Source organism: Mastomys coucha, unplaced genomic scaffold (genome assembly GCF_008632895.1).
Source record: "Mastomys coucha isolate ucsf_1 unplaced genomic scaffold, UCSF_Mcou_1 pScaffold1, whole genome shotgun sequence".
Lineage (NCBI taxonomy): Eukaryota > Metazoa > Chordata > Mammalia > Rodentia > Muridae > Mastomys > Mastomys coucha.
The window spans coordinates 20,380,063-20,399,204 of record NW_022196891.1 but is presented as its reverse complement, the minus strand read 5'-3'; the positions used below and the strand labels follow the sequence as shown (position 1 = coordinate 20,399,204).

Here is a 19,142-nt window from a genome sequence, read left to right as displayed (position 1 = left end):
TTCCAAACTTCTGGGCTAATAACCACTTATCAGAGAGTGCATAACTTGTTTGTTCTTTTGTGATTGGGTTACAGGGTCCCCAGTGAAAGAGTTAGAGAAAGGACTAATGGAGCTGAGGGGTTTGCAGCCCCTTAGGACAAACAACAATATGAACTAACTAGTACCCTCAGAGCTCCCAGGGTCTCAACCACCAACCAAGGACTGCACATGGAGGGGTCTGATTGTTCAGGCAGCATGTGTATAGTAGAGGATTGCAATTCGATCATCAATAGGAGGAGAGGACCTTGGCCCTGTGAAGGTTCTGTGCCCCAGTGTAGGGGAATGCCAGGGCCAATAAGTGGGAGAGGGTGGGTTGGCACGCATGGGGAGAGGAGATGCAACAGGGGTTTGTTTTTGTTGTTTTTGTTTGTTTCTTTGTTTTTTGGAGGGGAAACTGGGAATGGAGAAATTTACATGTAAATAAAGAAAATATCTAAAAAAAATAATAACAAATAAAAAAAATGTGCTACCTATATACTCTTGGATACGTGGTCATCCACTGAAGCATAATGAACGTAGCAGGCTACACCATTAAAAACTCTGACTCTTGCTTTCTCAGTATTTACCACCTGACAATAGTTCCTCAACTATTGATAGGACTTCTTTTCATTCACTCTTTCCATGAGAAAAATTTGTCTGGCCTTCAATGATTCCCAAGTCCCAGTATCAAGGTCTTCCCAAACTCTTTTTTCTCTTTCTCCCTCTCCCTCTCCTTCTCCTTCTTCAACATCTCTATTGTTCTCTTCCCTCTCTTCCTCCTCCTCCTCTTCCTCCTTTCTTCTTCTTTGAAGTTTTTGTTTGTTCATTTGTTTTAAGACAGGGTGGATCTACATAGGACAGCCCTGGCTATCTTGAAATTCCCTAGGCAACTCCTCAGCTGGCCTCACACTCACAGAAATCTGCATTTCACTGCCTTCCAACTGTTGAGATCAAAGGCATACGGACCCATTTCTTATTCCTTAAACCTAGTGCAAGCTAAAGTATATGTATATGTGGTTAATATACCTAACTATACAAATTTTCAACTAAGTATGAGAAAGGGTTTTTCTTTTCAAAAACGTTACTTACTAAGGACATACTTGATTGGTTAATTCAGTCTTCAAAAACAACTAAGCCATATCTTCACTGTTATTTCTTATGTGAACTGTGTCCAGAAGACTGTGTTTTGTAATAGGCATTCATGACCTTTGGCTCTTACAATACTTCCTCCCTTTCCCCTCCTCGATCCCTGTGGGAGGAATGCACATGATACAATGTCTCATTCAGCACTTAGCATTTTAAATTTCTCCTTCTTAACACCTTGATGAGCTGTGGTTCTCTATGTTAATCAACATCTATTGCAACAAGAAGGTTTTATGATAAAGGTTGAGAGATGAACTTATTTATGACTTCAATAACAGATTATTAAGAATAAGTTTAATACTTTGTCTCTCTTGTAGAATAATAATCGTAGGTTGTCCTCAAAGGTCTATGACCTATCTAGCTACACTGTCTTAGCCCTAATAACAGTGTCAGATGTGGGCTTAATCTTGTGAAGCAAGCCAGAAATGCAATCAAAGAAATGTGTTGGTTACCTATTTGACATTTGTACAACTATTGCATTAGTAGTCATGTTACACAGATCAGTCATTAACATAGATGATAGAGTTCACAGCTAGATTAAAGTACTTATGTTAGACAGACAAGTCATTAATGTAGATAGTAAAGTTCACAGCTTGATAAATGCAATGATTACATTTCTCTTCTAGTACATGTGTAGCAACCCCAAGTAGTATAAAATCTAACAAATAAGAATGGAACTTTCATGTCTTTACCATTTTATTTTTTCTTTTTATGGTTTATGAGTTAATTATATGGTTTCTTCAGTGATAGGATCTCTTTTATTTTTTTTAATTTCATGTTTATCATTTTCAAAGACTTAATATATGAGTGCTTTATTTATATCATTTCTACCCATACTGTCCCCATTCTAGTATCTTCCTACTGCCTTTCAAATTCAAGACTTATTATTTTACATATATATATATATATATATATATATATATATATATACAAATTGAAGTTAGCATACAAGATGCAAGAAAGAAACAAAAATGTCATATCTAGTTATGTTCAAGGTTGCAAAAACTTATGTCTTGAGGGTAGTCACTAAGAACTATTTAATTGGACTTAAGACCTGTCCAATAGTAGGGAACTTTTATATATATATATATATATATATATATATATATATATATATGTATATAATGTTATATATTATATGTAATAAATATATGCATATATATTACTGCATATATATTTTTTTCATGCTAATTTCACTTAGTGTTTAGTGACTACCATTTGGGTTAGTTAACCCATCATGGGGGTTGTCCTTGGTGAAGACTGATTCTCCCTCTTTTGACATCCATTGACTATAAAAATGGGTCTTCTTGGGTAGTGGGAGTTGGGACTTTGTGACATTTCCCACATCCATTTTGTGTATCAAGTGATTTTGTAATCTTGTTTAGACACTGATATTGTTAAGCTTTTAGGGTGTTAATCCTTGTCACAGACATGATCTTACAGCATTTCTGCCTCATCTTTCACAGTTCCAGTCATGTGAGACCTGCTTTCAAGCTGTTAGTCAGGACCATCCAAGAGACTCCCAAAACAATATATGCTATTATTATATGTTGACTCCCAGAGCTTGAAGTTAAGACTTTATTTCTGAAGATGCCACACACTTTGAACATAGAAACTGATCTGGAACTGATCTGGAAGTTTTTCCCTTGAGGATTAGATCTCACAGGACCTGAAGGTACTAAACATCATGCCAAGAAAGAAACAAAAATGGCATACCAACCTATGTTCAAGGATATAAAAACTTATATCTTCATGGTAGCCAAGACGTGAGAACTATCTGATTAGACTTAAGGCCTGGGTAATAGTAGGGAATTTATGCTGAATAATGTCAGGCTATCAAACTACCAGTGGCTGGTATGGTCGTATACCCTATGTGAGAAGCCAGGGCTAGCACTTTTCTAAACCAGCATAATTTCCAACTAAGTTTGAAATACCTAGTCTTATTGTCATAGAGAAGTGTAGCTCATATTCTTTTTGTTTTTTTAAAGAAAAATCCAGAACTGGTCAAAAATGCAAAGAAAGCTAATTTGGGGGTAGCAGTCCCCAACTGATATATCAATACAACCTTTACATCTAAGGCTGAAGAACACTATGGAAGAACAATATCATTTTCCCCAAAACTTCTGGTTGGCAATCAAGAACATGGACAACATCCTGTGATATTTGGGAATCTATATGCCCTCAGATGCCAACAAACCCATTATCAATAACCAGTTTCTGGCACTGGGCTTTTTTCTTTGTTAGCTTGTAGTGTCTAGTTTCAACACTATTGTCCTGTCATCTGTTAGCTGCACCTGATATGTGTCTATTTAAATATTTTCAGAAAATAGATTTCTTATGACTTTAAGAAATGTTGCAGTATTAGTCATCATTCATCATCTCCCTCCTCTACTCTGCCCTCACCCCACACATAACTCTTCTTGTTCCACTATGTCTCCATTCCATGACATTGTACTCTATCTCTCTTCCCTTGAAAGCCCATCCATCACTTTCAGTATCTAATTTCCTGATCTCTGTGGGAATTCCAAACATAGCACACATACGTGAGGATTCAATTCTAACATCCACAAAAGAAAGACCAAAGGCACCATCTATCTTCCTGGGCCTGGTTAACAACTCCATCCGTTTACCTGTGAATTGCATGATTTAATGTTTTGGATGGCTTAGCAATAACCTAATGTATAAATTCACCTCTCTTTCATTATCCATTCATTAGCTCATGGACATCCAAACTGCTTCTAGCTTTCGGTTGTGGTAAATAGAAAAGAAATGAACATGGATGGATAGGTGTCTCTGGAGTAAGATGTAGAGTCCTTTAAGTATGTGCCCTGGATTAGTATTTCTGGATCTTGTGCTAGATCAAGTTTTAGCATTTTTAGGAAACTCCACACTGATGTCCATATGGCACTACCATTTACACTTCTATCAGCAATGAAGAATGTTGTTCTTTTCTCCCAGAGCCATGTTAGCATTTGTTGTCATTGTGTGGTTGTTTTTTATTGTTTGTTTATTTTTGTTTTCTTTTGTTTTGGCTCAGTTTTGTTTTGGTTTTGGTCTCTTTTGTATTTACTGCTGTTGTTTTAACTTAATCATTTTGATTGGGGTGAGATGAAAGTACATACTATTTTAATTTTCATTATCCTGATGGCTAAGAGTATGTATTACATTGAATAAGCTGGTTGTTATTTATTACATCTTTTGAAAGTAATCTGTTAAATTCCATGTTCCATTCTTAAATGTATTGTATATGTGCTTATTTATGTGCATTATGCTTGTATTTGTGGTGGGCTCTGCATCCTGGTATATATGTGCAGGTAGAAAACAATGTTGTGGGGTGAGTTTGCTCCTTCTACCTTCACATGAATTTCAGGAATGGAACTTAGATCACTGGATTTGTACAGAACTGGACATTATCTGCTGAGCTCCCTTGCCGGTCCTGATCCTTTTCTAATAGATTAGGTAACAGTAAGTATAATTTGCAGGGATAGCAAAATGGATCATCAGATCAGGTAAGAGCACCCAAGGACACATGCTCCACCATGCTCACAGCAGCCTTCTTTATAATAGCCAGAAGCTGGAAACAACCCAGATGTCCCTCTACAGAGGAATAGATACAAAAATTTTGTACATTGACACTATGGAGCTATTAAAAACAATGCATTCATGAATTTTGCATGCAAATGGATGGAACTTGAAAATAACATCCTAAGTGAGGTAACCCAGTCATTAAAAAAAATCGGGGCTAGAGTGATAGCTCAGTGGTTAAGAGCACTGACTGTTCTTCCAGAGGTCTTGAGTTCAAATCCCAGCAACCACATGGTGGCTTATAAGCACCCTTAATGAGATTTGACACCCTCTTCTGGTATGTCTGAACACAGCTACAGTGAATTACACCAGAGCGAGCAGGGCTGGAGAGAGCAGGCCAGCAGAAGGTCCTGAGTTCAATTCCCAGCAGCCACACACATCATAGCTCACAGCCGTCTTATGCAGCTACAGTGTACTCATACACATAAAATAAAATAAAAATAAATCTATGAAAAAAGCCAACACACATGGTATGTATTCACTGATAAGTGTATATTAGCCAAAAACAAACTCAGAATACCCACAATACAACTGACAGACCGTATGAAACCCAAGAAGAAAGAAGACCACACTAAAGTGTGGATGCTACAGTCCTACTCATTAGGGGGAATAGAATAATCTCTGGGAAGTAGAGGGGGAGAGAGATCTGGGAGGGAGAGATGAGGGGGAGGCAAAAGGGGACCAGTTCAGATATGGGAGGAAATGGAAAGTACAGATGGTCAGGAATTTGAAAGTAGGTATGTAGCTGTGGAGGAGGACGAACTGGGGGTAGCAACTATAAAATCCCAGATGCTAGGGACCCACGAGGTTCCCAGGATCAAACAGGGAGGGCATTACCCAAAATACCCAACAAAGGGGAGATAGAACCTGTAGAGGCCATATCCAGTGGCTAGGTATGGCCCTCTGCTGAGGCATGGAGCCACCCTTTCACTTCAAAAATATTAATCCAGAATTCCTCCTGTCAAAAGGAAATGCAGAGACAAAGAGAGAGCAGAAACGGAAGGAAAGGCTGTCCAGAGACTGCTCCACCTAGGGATCCATCCCATCTCCAGCCACCAAATCCAGACACTATTGCTGATGCCAAGAAGTGCTTACTGACAGGAGCCTGGTATAGCTATCCCCTGAGAGACTCTGCCAGAGCTTGATGAATACAGATGCGATGTTCACAAACATTTCACTGAGCACAGGGACCCCAATGCAGAAATTAGGACAAGGACTGTAGGACCTGAAGGGGTTTGCAACCTCATAGGAAGAACCACAATATCAATCAACCAGAACCCCCAGAGCTCCCAAGGACTAAACCACCAACCAAACAGTACACTGGGGTACCCACTGCTCCAGCTGGATATGCAGCAGAGGATTGGCTTATCACTGGCAGGTGAGCCCCTTTGTCTTGCAGAGGCTTGATGACCCAGGAAAGTTGAGGCAGGAGTGAGTGGGTGGTGGGGGAGCACCCTCATTGAAGGTGTGGGGAGAGAGGAGGGGTAGGGGCTTATGGAGGGGAAACTGGAAAGAGGGATAACATTTGAAATGTAAATAAATGAAATAACAAAGAAAAAAAGAATCTGTTGCCAAATTTAATTGCCTGAGTTCTAGTCACAGCACTGATGAAGGTAAAAAGAAGAAATTGTCGTTTGTCCTCCAACCGTGTGCTATAGCATGCAAAACATGCCCATGCATGTATGAATTTATACACATGAAAATAAATTAAAATGTAATAAAATCTAAGAAAACAATTTGTGATCCCAAATTATTTCCAGTTCTGTAAATGTGGGCAGCAGTTTTTCTACAATGTAGTGCTTCATTCAACATTGAGAGAATGTATTGTAATAAAAACAATAAAATGGAAACTAGTACTTTAGTTGTCAAACACAATATCAATTAAGTTTGATTGGCCAGTTAGAAGATATACAAATGCCAAATACTTTTAAAATTTTTATAATCTAAACTTTACTCCTAAGGTGTGTTCTCTGCCTTTTCAATCAGTTTCAGGAAGCGAGCCAAAGCGGGAAACTTTTTTTTTTATGTCATATGAGAATGATTTATAAGTCTTAGCTTAGTAGGTGAACGTGCTTTTCACTAAGGGAAGTCCCAGCACCGACAATGTCAGAGGAGAGAACAGGGACTTCTCTGAGATGTAGTCCTCAACACCCTTCCACAAATAATACATTGAAACTTTAAGGACGAAAAATTCTTTACAGAAAGCACATTACGGGAGTGCCCTGTATCAACATTAACTATGGGTAATGAAGGAAGTCATAAAGAAAACACAATGTTTAAAGCCCAGGAGAAGTCAATGGAGTGGCGGTGAGCTGGGAGAAGGGCTCAGGGGTAATTCCCAGCATAGGAAGTAGACTGACTTTCTTCTCCTGGCTGGAGGTTGGGAGGGCAGGGGCAGGATACTGAATCACTTGATTAGATTTTTCCTTTTATTCATGTTTTAACAGGAAATTATTTCAAATGGGTTTTTAAATTAAAAGAAATATTTCTGAACCTCTGATATCAAGACTAAGCCAGATAAAAAGTAACGCAATTATTTCTTGTGAAGGGAACTGTAGAACTCAGTGTCTATCAATTAGTTTTTCGTCTGTTCAAGACGGAGGGATGTAACTTTTCTCTTCTAAGACTATTCAGCAACTCATTTCCAAAGGTCATTTAAGAATAAGATTGGATCTTTTTGGGGAGGAAGAACAGGAATGCCAATAATAGTCTATGATCTTAAATGACAGACTAAACCCCAGAAAGAACAAGGAATGAATTTTTCAATTTTGTTCCATTACTGAATTCCCATTGTAAAAGAGGAACAATTTAGCTGCTTCTATACCCTGTAGATATTTGAGAGTTTTTAAACATTTTCAAAGTTCTGTAAATATTGTTATTATTATTATTATTATTATTATCAACATCATTCATTTTCTGACCTTTTGTGGTATTCATAACCACAACCTAGACTTACAGGGTAAGACAATGTTCTTCACATTAATGGCAATGATTACCCTGGCTTTTATATTAACAAGCATGTGTAAACATGGCACATAAGTGAGCTATTTTGTTAGTTTAGAACTGCCTGGGTCTTAAGGCATTTTCTGCCTGGAATGAAAACCTTCCATGGTGGTTTGAATGGCCACGGCCCACATAGACTCATGTGTTTAGATACTTGGCCCATAGGGAGTAGCACTATTAGGAGGTGTGGGCTTATTGGAGGAAGCGTAGATGGGCTTTAATGTCTCTAAAGCTCAAGTTATTTCCAGTGTGGCACACTGACTTTTTCTGCTGCCTACTGATTAAGATGTAGAACTCTCAGCTCCTTCTCTGCTAACATGTCTGTCTGCATGCTGCCATGCTTGCCTCCATGATAATGGACCAATCCCCTGAAACTCTAAGCCAATCCTTATCAAATGTTTTCATTTATAAGAGTTGCTGTGGTCATGGGGTTTCTTCACAGCCAAAAACCCCTAAGTAAGATACTTTCCATTTGGAGTATAATGTTATACAAGTGTCCAAAAGGGAAGGACATGAGGGAAGGACAGATGGAAGCATGGAGGGAGAAGAGAAGAGAGGAGAAAAGGGCTCAGATGGTGGTAGAGACAGAGAGAATCTGGGCAGGGGTCAGAATATAATCCCAAGGAAAGTCTCTGCAGATCTACTCCTTTTACTTCTGCTCTGCTTCCGAAGGTTTCACCAGCTTGATTGCTCTAATATCAGCAGCTGAATATATATATTCAACTATATTCAAAGAGTTGAATGCACTGGGGAATTTGAATCCTCATCATCCAATTTCTGGGTCAAAATCGAACTCAAAATAAGGAAAGGTTTATTCTTATCACAGATTTAGAAGCTTATCAATGGAGATTGATGGTTCTCCTATTCTGGAATATTGCAAGACAGGACATAGTCCGTATTGTGGTGAGGGGGGAGTGGTGCTCAGAGTGGCTGCTCACCTTATGGCAGTGCTGTGTGGGTTTTTCTAGGGAGGCATGTGCCAGCATTCAGTGACTGTCCATATTGAGCTAAGGACAGATCAGAGTGGAAATCCTGTAAGTATAATAGAGTTATTTAAGATTGAGGTTTTTTTTTTTTTCTTATAGGAACATGGGTGGTCAGGGATCTATGAAAGCCACTCTAGCATGTGTGATGACTCACAAATGCTGCATCCCTGGAACTCCATGAACATGTTGTAGGCAGCTTCATAGATTAGAGCATCTTCTTCCCAGCTGTCCTTACTGCTGAGTTAACCTTCAGAAAGACAGCAGCTTGTAAGACTTTTGGCTTTCAGGGAGTTCCTGGTTTACTTGAGTAGTTTACCCCCCAAAGTTTGAAAGATTGACACCAGGATATAGGACAACTTCTATTTGGAACTTTCCGAATCTCAAGTGAACCCTGCTCCAGGATGGGAAGTTTTCAAGCTGAAGGATATTGCTACAGAACAAATGAACAGAGGGAAAGGGGATAAAAAGGAAAGTCAGAATATTGTTGGAATGAAGATGGAGGGAGGGAGAACAGGAGAGAAAGTCAGTGCAGGGTGGTTAGGAAAAGGGGGAGGAGAGGGGAGTCTAGAATAGAGAAATAATAGAAGAGAATAGAGAGTAATAGAAGGGGACAGCGTGGAGAGGATGAGGGAAGGATGAAAACGGAAGGGATGGGAAATAGTGAGAAAGAAAGAGAAGAGAGTGTGAGAATGTGAGGGAAGGTGGGGTTACTATATATCTCCATAGGGACTCACTGAAGACCTACACACTTCAACTATACCTTATATCTAAGTTTCCATCACCCCTGATTGATCACCTATCATACTATAAGCCCAGCACTATATTAATCCATGGGTAAAGCAGGAGTCCTCATGACCCATTGATTTCCCCTCCTCTGAACTCTGTCACTTGGGATTTCACTCTTCCAACATATGAGCATTTAGGTCATATTTTTAATCTAACCATACGATATACCTTATATTTAAATACTACATAATTCAAGAGAATTATATTAAAACACACTTCCTAAGATAAGCAGAATAAATACTAAGTATTCAATTTTAGAGAAGATTTTTCTGAAATTAGGGGTAATTAAAAGTCCCTCCATGGAAGTCATTAAAGAGGAAACCGCATGCCAGAGTGATATACATTCTAGTATCAGTTTGTTTGTGAGCCACCTTGCAGTGTTCACTTGGAGTGACTGAGGAACCTGATTGGTTGATGAAGACAACCCATTTAGGACTGAGTGCTCCCAACTTATTTACCCTCTGCACATTGTCTAATTGTGAACATCTTCTCTAATGATGGCTAAGCTAGGTACTGATATAGGAGATTAGCAAAATTTTGTTTTGAGTCATTTTCTCGTTATACACCTGTAGCCAAACAATAGTACTAGCTCAAAATTGTTACTATTTTATCTTGACATATATTCTTTGTACTTGGTGCTGGGATTTGTGTAAATACATAATGTACTTTGAACATATATCCTTCATGACACTCAGGCTCCTGTTTCCTTTGTTCCAATGAACCTTTCCATTTCAAGTTCATGCACACAGGATCTTAAATGTCTGTATAAAATTCAGCCTCTATGTACAAGAGAAGGTTGATGATCTTGTCTTTCTGAGACTCGCCCAATGTTTTTGTTTATAATCATCTATGGGGAACATAGCTTGTCAAATGTTGGGTATGTAGAACATACAGGATCCACAAGCCCCAGGTGTAGACTCTTTTCTGTATCTTAACTGGTATGGGTGCTGTTATTGATTTTACAGAACTAAACACACATGGAAATGAATACAAATAAACATAATGAAATCAACAAGAGGCATAGAACTTACAATATCAACCACGTTCTATGCTCTCATTCAGCAAAATGTTATTTTCCACAGAGAGAAGCTGACTGAAGAGTGTGTAGGTTAAGTGTGTATTACCTTTCTACTAGAATTGCATATAAACATACAATTACATAAAATTTACATTAAACAACAGATTATTGAAACTTTAGTAAAGGTAGAATATGAAAAACTATTCAAATATAAAGTTATAGAAATGCAAAAACCAAAAGAATCAATTATCATTAATTTTTATTAATATTACCTTTATTCTCCAAAATTTCATAAATATATGCAATTTTTGAAAAATTATGATATTATACATATAGTCCCTAACCTTATGTATAATAGTCACCTGCATTGGTAGAATTCTGTTTTCAATAATATCAAACTATTAGCATTAATAGGAAGTTAAATGAACTACATGATAAATCAAAACATGGAAGATTTAGAATGTAATCAAATGTGAGAGTAGTTAATTCTGTCCAGCAACACTGAAAATATTGAAAAGTTTTCAGATGCTGTGGTTTGTGTGTGTGTGTGTGTAGGTGGGGGAGGTAAAGATTCCTAATTGGAAGAGGTTCAGTGTGGTGTGTTCCATAGTGTAAGAAAACATGTTTAAAGGCTTGAGAGATGGATCAACATTTAAGAATACTTGCTGGTCTTCCAGAGGACCCAAGTCCATCTCTCAGTTACTTGGAACTCTACCTCAAGCTGATCAGACATCTGCCTCTGCCCTCTGTGGGAACTTGCACTCATATGCACCCTCACACACAAATAGAAACAGCAGTAAATATAAAGAAGAAAAAATATATGCTTGAGAATTACAAATGCTTGTTTTGGATTGTTTTGAATATTTGAAAAGCAGTTTCTACCTAAGATCACTTGGAGTGGTATACTTTCATTAGAAGATCAAGTACACCTTTGCACTTGTGTATATTCATGTATATATCATGCATATGCTCATATGTACACATTCATCATCCTAAACTGTATTCTGGAAGGCAATAAGTACTCTTAACTGCTGAGCACTGGGCTATCTTTCTAGCCCCCAGAAAGTTCAAATTTGACCTTTCTGATTACTCTAAATAATTGAATGTTTGTATGTCTTTGTCTATCTTTTTTTTTCACATCTCCATATAAGCATATCTGGTCTAAAGTAGAATTCAGATAATTCTCATATTTTTTAAACTTTATCTTGGCATTCATAGTGTTAGTTAATGGATTTACTGGATTGTTTTTGAAATGAGTGACTGCTGTAGACACTGGAGAGAAGCCACTGCAAGCTCTTCTTATAGTGAGTGCTGAACTTTTAAAAGATAAAATCTCCTGAGATTAGAACATGTCTTTGACATTTTGTTTTCAGTCAGAGGGAAGGTCATAGCTAAAAGGTCACCAAGAAGAATTCACTCAGCAAATAAACAATGCTATTATTTTGCAAGAAAGTGACAAATTGCTCCCTCTAACCCATTGAAAACAAAAGGATGTTGCAAACAACAATTTAAACTCACCTGTAGCTTTCCATCTCTAGGTTATGAAATATAAAACGAAAATCAAATCGTGCTCATCTTCCAGTGGTTAATGTATGATACTTATTTTGTTCTTAGCATTTTAGACTTTGAACTTGGCATTCAAGTCTCAGATTTGCTTAGCATTTGCGAGGTAGTAATTGTATGGTACAATTTTGCATTCATTCTACTTATTTGAATTGCCTCAGATTAGAATGCTCTCTCTTTCCTCTGAAGATCCTTACTTCTCTTATAGTTATATTTTTTTAAAAAAAAAATCTAAATTTACTGTTAAATAGTGTGAAAATAAGGACTGGCTTATGGTTAAATGTCAAAAACTGGATCTTCTTGAATAGTGCAAAACACTAATTCTTGGTTGTTTTTGTGTAGAATGTTAAAGTATACCTTGGAACAGATGTATTAAATTGATGGAAACAATTATATGTTAAAATCTTAGAGTTAATTTTAAAATGTTGAGGACAAATGTGGTAATGTACTACTCCTACAATGTTTATACTTGGTAGTAGAAGGCAAGATGATCAGGAGTTAAAGGACAGTCTGGATTTCATAAGACCCTTGTGGAAAAATACATCAAAAGCTATGAAACATTCTTTCAATGTCAAAATATATTTCAAATGCTCACTTCAGATTGATGTCTTATTAGCATATATTTTGAGGCAAAATATTTTAAATTTTAAGATCAAATTTTTAAGCAAAACAATACAAAAGTGCCTGACTTTGTATTTCTTTTCTTTTCAGATGAGCTAACAAATTCTTCAGAAACAAGACTGTCACTAGAGGAACTTTTGGGAAAAGGGTTTGGACTTCATAATCCAGAAGCTCGGTGGATCAATGGTAAGAGTAGAACTTTTCATGTATCTTGTTATTTTGAGTTCTTGTTAAATAGCATAGAATGAAATGGTGCTTGAAGTGAATGTACTGATATACCTCATCCTAGAGAGAATCAATTTCTCAACAATGTGTCAATAGCTATAGCTATTTTCAATATGTAAAACTGACTGTGATTTATCTGCTTTTCTTTGCTTGATCTTATTTTTTCTGTGCCAGAAATAAGTCACCTTAAATTTTCCTTAAATAAATGTTAACATTAAAACAAAGAAAATGAAACAAATACATTGTCTGCTGTAATTTGAGCTTTTGTTTGTCTTAATGGAAGCTAATAACAGGAGTTACTAGCTAAACTAACCAGGAAAAATGTGTTTGTGAGAATAGTTATGAGTCTTTTTTTTTTTTAAATTTTCAGTTTATAACTTGTTTGAGAATTCACTAATCATCTCAAGTAGAAAACAGCTAACTGTTGATGTTGATATCCAATTTTGACATTTAATTATTGATATTCTTTAGATGCACTCATTGTTTATTTCTAACTAAAAGTTATTTTGTATAGTAGACCAAAAACGTTTTGTGTTTTGATCAAATAAAGACAATCTTATTTATACTCCATTTCTTCTATTTTTATTTTTATTTTTATTTTTTTAAACTTTTTGGTTTATTTCAAGACAGAGTTTCTCTGTATAACCCTGGCTGTCCTAGTACTCACTTTGTAGACCAGGTTGGCCTTAAACTCAGAAATCCACCTGCCTCTGCTTCCCAAGTACTGGGATTAAAGTCGTGTGCCATCACTGCCCACCTTTTTTTGTTTTGTTTTGTTTTATTGGATATTTTCTTTATTTACTTTTCAACTGTTATCCTTTCTCCTGGTTTCCCTCCCTCCCGGAAGCACTCTCTCACTTCCTCTCTTCCCCTGCTTCTATGAGGGTATTCCTCCACACACCCACCCACTGACTCCCACCTCCCTGCCCTCCATCCTCCTATACTGGGGAATCTATCGAACCTTCATAGGACCAAGGACCTCTCCTTCTATTGGTGCATGTCAAGGCCGTCCTCTGCTACATATATAGCTAGAGCCATGTATACTCCTTTGTTGATGGTTTAGTCCCTGGGAGTTCTGGGGGGTCTAGTTGGTTGATATGGTTGTTCTTCCTATGGGGTTGCAAACCTCTTTATCTCCTTCAGTCCCTTCTCTAACTCCTCTATCAGGGACCTTGTGCTCAGTCCAATGCTTGGCTGCTAACATCCACCTCTGTAATTATAAGATTCTGCAGGGTCTCTCAATTTTCTAAAAAAAAAAATAAAAATAAATAAAAAAGAAAAGAAAAAGAAAAGAAAAAATAAAAATGAAAAAAAAAACTTTAGAATGACTATTCTAATTATATAGAAATATATTAATTGAGATTGAATAGACTTTTTTGGTCTCATTAGTTTTGGCACATTTTTATTGCCAGTTCTTTATAATAAAGTCTTTGACCTCCTGTCTTTTATCAAGATAAGACTTCTCTGTATAGCTCTGGTTGTTCTGAAAGTCAATCTGTTGACCAGACTGGCCTAGAATTCAGAGATCAACCCTCCTCTGCCTCTCAAGTTTTAGGATTAAAGGTATATGCCACCACCACCCTGCCTCACAAAGTCTTAATAATAAGAAATTAACCCTTAATTTCTGAAAGCTATTAAAAGAATATACCTTTTCTCATGAAAGTAAGGCTCAAATCAAACTTGTTTACTTGACCTCAAAAGAATTTCTAGAAATAAAAAAGAATGTGGATGTATCTTCTAAATGAATGCCTTTAATTGACACTTATTACCATTTTCCTGGATATATCAGTTAATATCAGTTGGAATGCAACTGTATGTCCTTGTGTTTGTATTACAGGTGGAAATCTCTACAAAGCACATATTTTCTTAATACATTTTCATATTTTCTTTTGAAATTTTTCATAAATTTGAGATCAGATGTCTAGAGAATTTTGCCTTTCCTTTATGATTACTTAAATCTTATAGTTTCTTCACAAATAAGTATTTTGTGTTTTTTAAATAAAAGGCTAATAAAAATATTATTTTCAAGAACTGTCCTGATGAATAGTTCTCTCACTGCTTAAAATGCCCAAGATGCAGTTCTGTAAAATGTCCATATAATTGTCAACAAATATTTTGTCAAGTTATCTGGTCAAAGGGATGATTTCAGAAGGCTTTAAATATTAGTGACATTGAAAATTACTAAACTCAAAATTATGACTCATCATCTTTTCCAGTAAACATGGGATTAAACCAAAATGTAGACATTTCTGTAGTGAGACTTTAAAATGAAAGAAAGAAAAGTATACCTTTCAACCCCCTTCCTCAGGCTAGCTTGTACTGTTCAAAGATGCATTCTACTCCTGTGTATATTTGACACTATGGTGCCTTAATACCTAAGGACTGAACTGAAATCCCAGCAGAGAAGTGCATGTTAGGCTAAAATTCACATCATATTGTGGACACAAATTTTGCTTGTATAATTCTTAAAGGTTGAAGATCAAATATTTTGTGTTAATTTTAGCAATTTCTTTAATCATCTCTGGCGAAATTGATCTTGAGATGGTGCATGGGGGCAACACTGCAAGGTTACTACAACTATAAAATTATAATCAACTGGAGACATAGTGTTTATAAAAGAATTTGGTTTCAAAGCAGTACTCGAAACTGGAATACACAGAATCTAGGTTCTGAAAGCAGGCAGCCTGTGTAAATACCATGGAAAGCGCTTCTTTATTACTTGTAGTTTGTAGACAATGATCGTTTCCAGAGTAGTAGTGTTACTGGAGCTATGATCAGAGCCTGGGTTCTGACATTTCTCCATAAGCCAGGTTGGTTCAGATATCCAACCATAATAATCTGATTTTAATTTTAACAAACAAACTACTAACAGAAAAAGGAGAGAGAGAGAGAGAGAGAGAGAGAGAGAGAGAGAGAGAGAGAGAGAGACAGAGAGACAGAGAGAGAGACAGAGAGAGAGAGAGATTTATGCAATATGGTAACATTGGGAAGGGGAACAAAGAAATCTGGAACTGTGCCCCCTCCCAGGTTTGTCTTTAGGGTTTTCACATCTGGTTTAGGTTTAAATAGACAACAAGAGGTATATTTACAACTAGCAGTACTGGTCAAGCTGTGATGTTTCCATGTTGCTTTATCATTGTCTGGGTTCCTGTGTCTACTGCAAGACTTTAAGGATCACGTCATATCTCTTTCCTTTCAGAGAAGTTCCTCTTCTGGCTGACGCCGAGCTTCAGCCTTCTCCTTCACCTGCCATGAAATTCATGAGGAAATTCCAATTAATTTAGGGACCAATGTTTTAAAAAACTGATAATCAAATGGAGGGTCACAAATACATCTTTGGAGTATTCTTATTCTTTTTTTAAAAAAAAAATAGTTTTTTTTCAAAGATTCCATAACCTTATGCAATGTATATTGATTGTTTCCATTGACCACTATCCTCTGTAATGCTCACTAATGTTTGCAGCCTATCTCCCTGACACATTCATTCATAACTGAACTGAGAAAGTAGGATGGATAGATCTGTTCTCTGTTCATGCTCACTCCCCTTGCTAACAGTCAGTACATACTTTATTTATATATTTCACAGATAGCCAAAATAATGGAGTGGGAACCACCTCCAAAGAAAGGTAACCTTGAACTCCTTAGCTGCAATTATATCAAAAAGTGAAAGATGGGCTTTCTCCTTATTTTTCCAGTCTTCTTAACATAAAAAATCACCTGAATGACTTCAAGCTCAGCTTAGTTTACAGCTTCATTTAATTCTTGGAGGTCATCCTATGAACACTTAATGTATTATCAGTCAAGAGAAGGATAAGGATGGTTCCTAATTGCCCATGGCATGTATATTTTCATTGTCTATGATGGTTCTCCAATGATGTATATGAGGGAGTCATGACAGCTTTAGATGGGTGCTGATTCATGGTTAGCTAAATAATTGGCTCGTCCCAGGTATGTTTTTGTCCTTGAAATTTTCATATTTAGAAATCTTCCTAATTATACCACATTTAAATCTAATAAACTATTTTTTAAAAATTGTTAACCACTGCACATTTTCTTGATGATCAATTTGTATATCAGTGAAGTATATAATACTGAATGCCTTCCTTGTAATACACTATGAGAGATGATGTTATACACTCTGCATGTGACAGTATATAACACTGAATTTACACAGAAACCTAAGGTTGAATCTAGAGACTGTTTCAGATGCAGGGACTAAACAAAACCTGTCTTATTTTATTTTATAATATAATAAGTTCATTCTTTAATATTTTCATACATGTGTAAGTTATATTTAAATAAAATTCACACCCTTTTTCCCTTTACTACTCCCAGATCCACTCAGGGTCCTCTCATACCTCCTCAATTTGTATCTGTGTTTTGGTTGTTGCTTAAAATCCAAGTCCCATAACCACTGCCTATGGATTCACAGGTGTAATGCCATCTACTTGAGTGTTGTCTCCTTATCAAGGGCCACAAAGATTCAGGAAACTGACTCCCCCAGGTTAGTAGACATCAGATATTAATGGCTCCTCAGCTGGGTTTGGATTTCAGTTTTGTGAGCTCCTCCCACTTTCATAGTGAAATGTTGACTGCCTTGATCTTGTACAGGTATTCATTGCTGCAGAGCAGATTTGAATCATTAGGTATAGAGCTTACCTTCTGGTTTACAGATATTTTAAACCATTCATAATAACTAGTATAATAATCTCTCAGATTCACTTGGTACATCAATGTGCATCTTCAGGCACTAAAATAGATATACCATTAATGATATATTTGTTATAGAAAACAAAAAAAAATAGTGTTAATGTGAAAATGGAACAACCATATCAAAGAATGTAAGAGATAATTTATACATGGGTGAGTGACCATGGACCAGGAAGACAAATTTAGATTATTCCAGTTCTACATTTTAACATGGTAATGGTTAGATTAAGTTTGAATACTAACAAAGGGAAGAAAGTAATTAGGTTTAAAATACATTGCTAGAGATGATAACGGTATTGACTAACTACATCAAGAACTTTGTTCTAGAGGTCTCACTTGCTCTCTGATAGTATTCTTAGTTTTTAATGTGCTTAAAATTAGATTTTTTAAAGCCAATACATTTTAAAAGGCTCTATTTATTATCTGTAAGGATGTTAATCAGACACACAGGTGGAGAGAAATGGCTATTAACATGGCTAAAGATAACCCAAGGTAAAATTAGGGTAATAATTATAAGGTGCAATTAGGGTCCCAAGACTACAACATGACAACATCTCCACAGTCAATGATGCTGTTATCATTAAGTGGCCATGTAGAAGTTTCAAAGTGTGAGTTGAAGTCTTTTTTAGAAATGTATACATACAATGAAATACATAGTACATAGCCTAGAAGCTCACACTATTTTATGACACAGACGTTTATAGGTAATTTTGTTACTTCTACTTTTTTGCCCATTTTATTCAATAAATATATTTGTGTACATAATTTTTGAAACTAATAATAATGAAAATGTATTTCCTGTCACAGTTTCATGGATCTCCAATCTCCCAACTGTCTATTGTTACACATATTCAAGCCCTAGCATGTAACTGCCAAGGTGCTTTGAATGTTGTACATCAGTGACATAAACAATTGCATCTCTCAGAGCTCCCCAGCACCACTGTGATCTGGGACATCGTCCACACTCAATTTACTATCTGGAATCTCTTCCAAAATCTCATAGTCCATGTTTCACTTTGTAGGAATAGCTGATGTTTATGCCACCACTATTGTCCTCTCTACGATCTATGAGGAACATTCCTGTCCTAGTTAGCTTAACTGTCCACTTGACACAGCTTAGAGTCACCTGAGAAGGGATGTCTCAATTGAGAGGTTCAACCATAGGAAAATGTCTTGTGGTTATGTCTGTGGAGGATTGAGTTGAAAGTTAATTTATGTTGGAAGGTCTAGCCTACTGTGGGTGGCAATGTTCTTCAGAGGTGGTCCTGGACTGGATAAGAAAGCTAAGGACTTGTGAGCAAGCTAATTATATATTCTTGGCTGTGCAGGAGTTCCCTGGACAGAAGAAATGCTTCATGGGAAAGCAGTCAGGTATGCCTTCAGGTTCCTGCCTTGAACTTCTGTTTCTCTTTTACCTGGAACTGTTTGCCAAATAAAACCTTTCCTCCTCTAAGTTGACTTTAGTTTTATGTTAATCACAATAG

The 19,142-nt window shown here is 36.6% G+C and overlaps 1 protein-coding gene across 2 annotated transcripts in view; it reads left to right on the top strand.

The window, feature by feature from the left end:
* Dpp10 (dipeptidyl peptidase like 10) overlaps positions 1 to 19,142 on the top strand; it is a 716,117-nt gene that overhangs the window by 186,824 nt on the left and 510,151 nt on the right. For both annotated transcript variants that reach the window (XM_031380842.1, XM_031380845.1), the window contains exon 3: positions 12,814 to 12,909. In XM_031380842.1, coding sequence (XP_031236702.1) covers positions 12,814 to 12,909 — 96 coding nt within the window. The remainder of the gene's footprint in view (positions 1 to 12,813; positions 12,910 to 19,142) is intronic.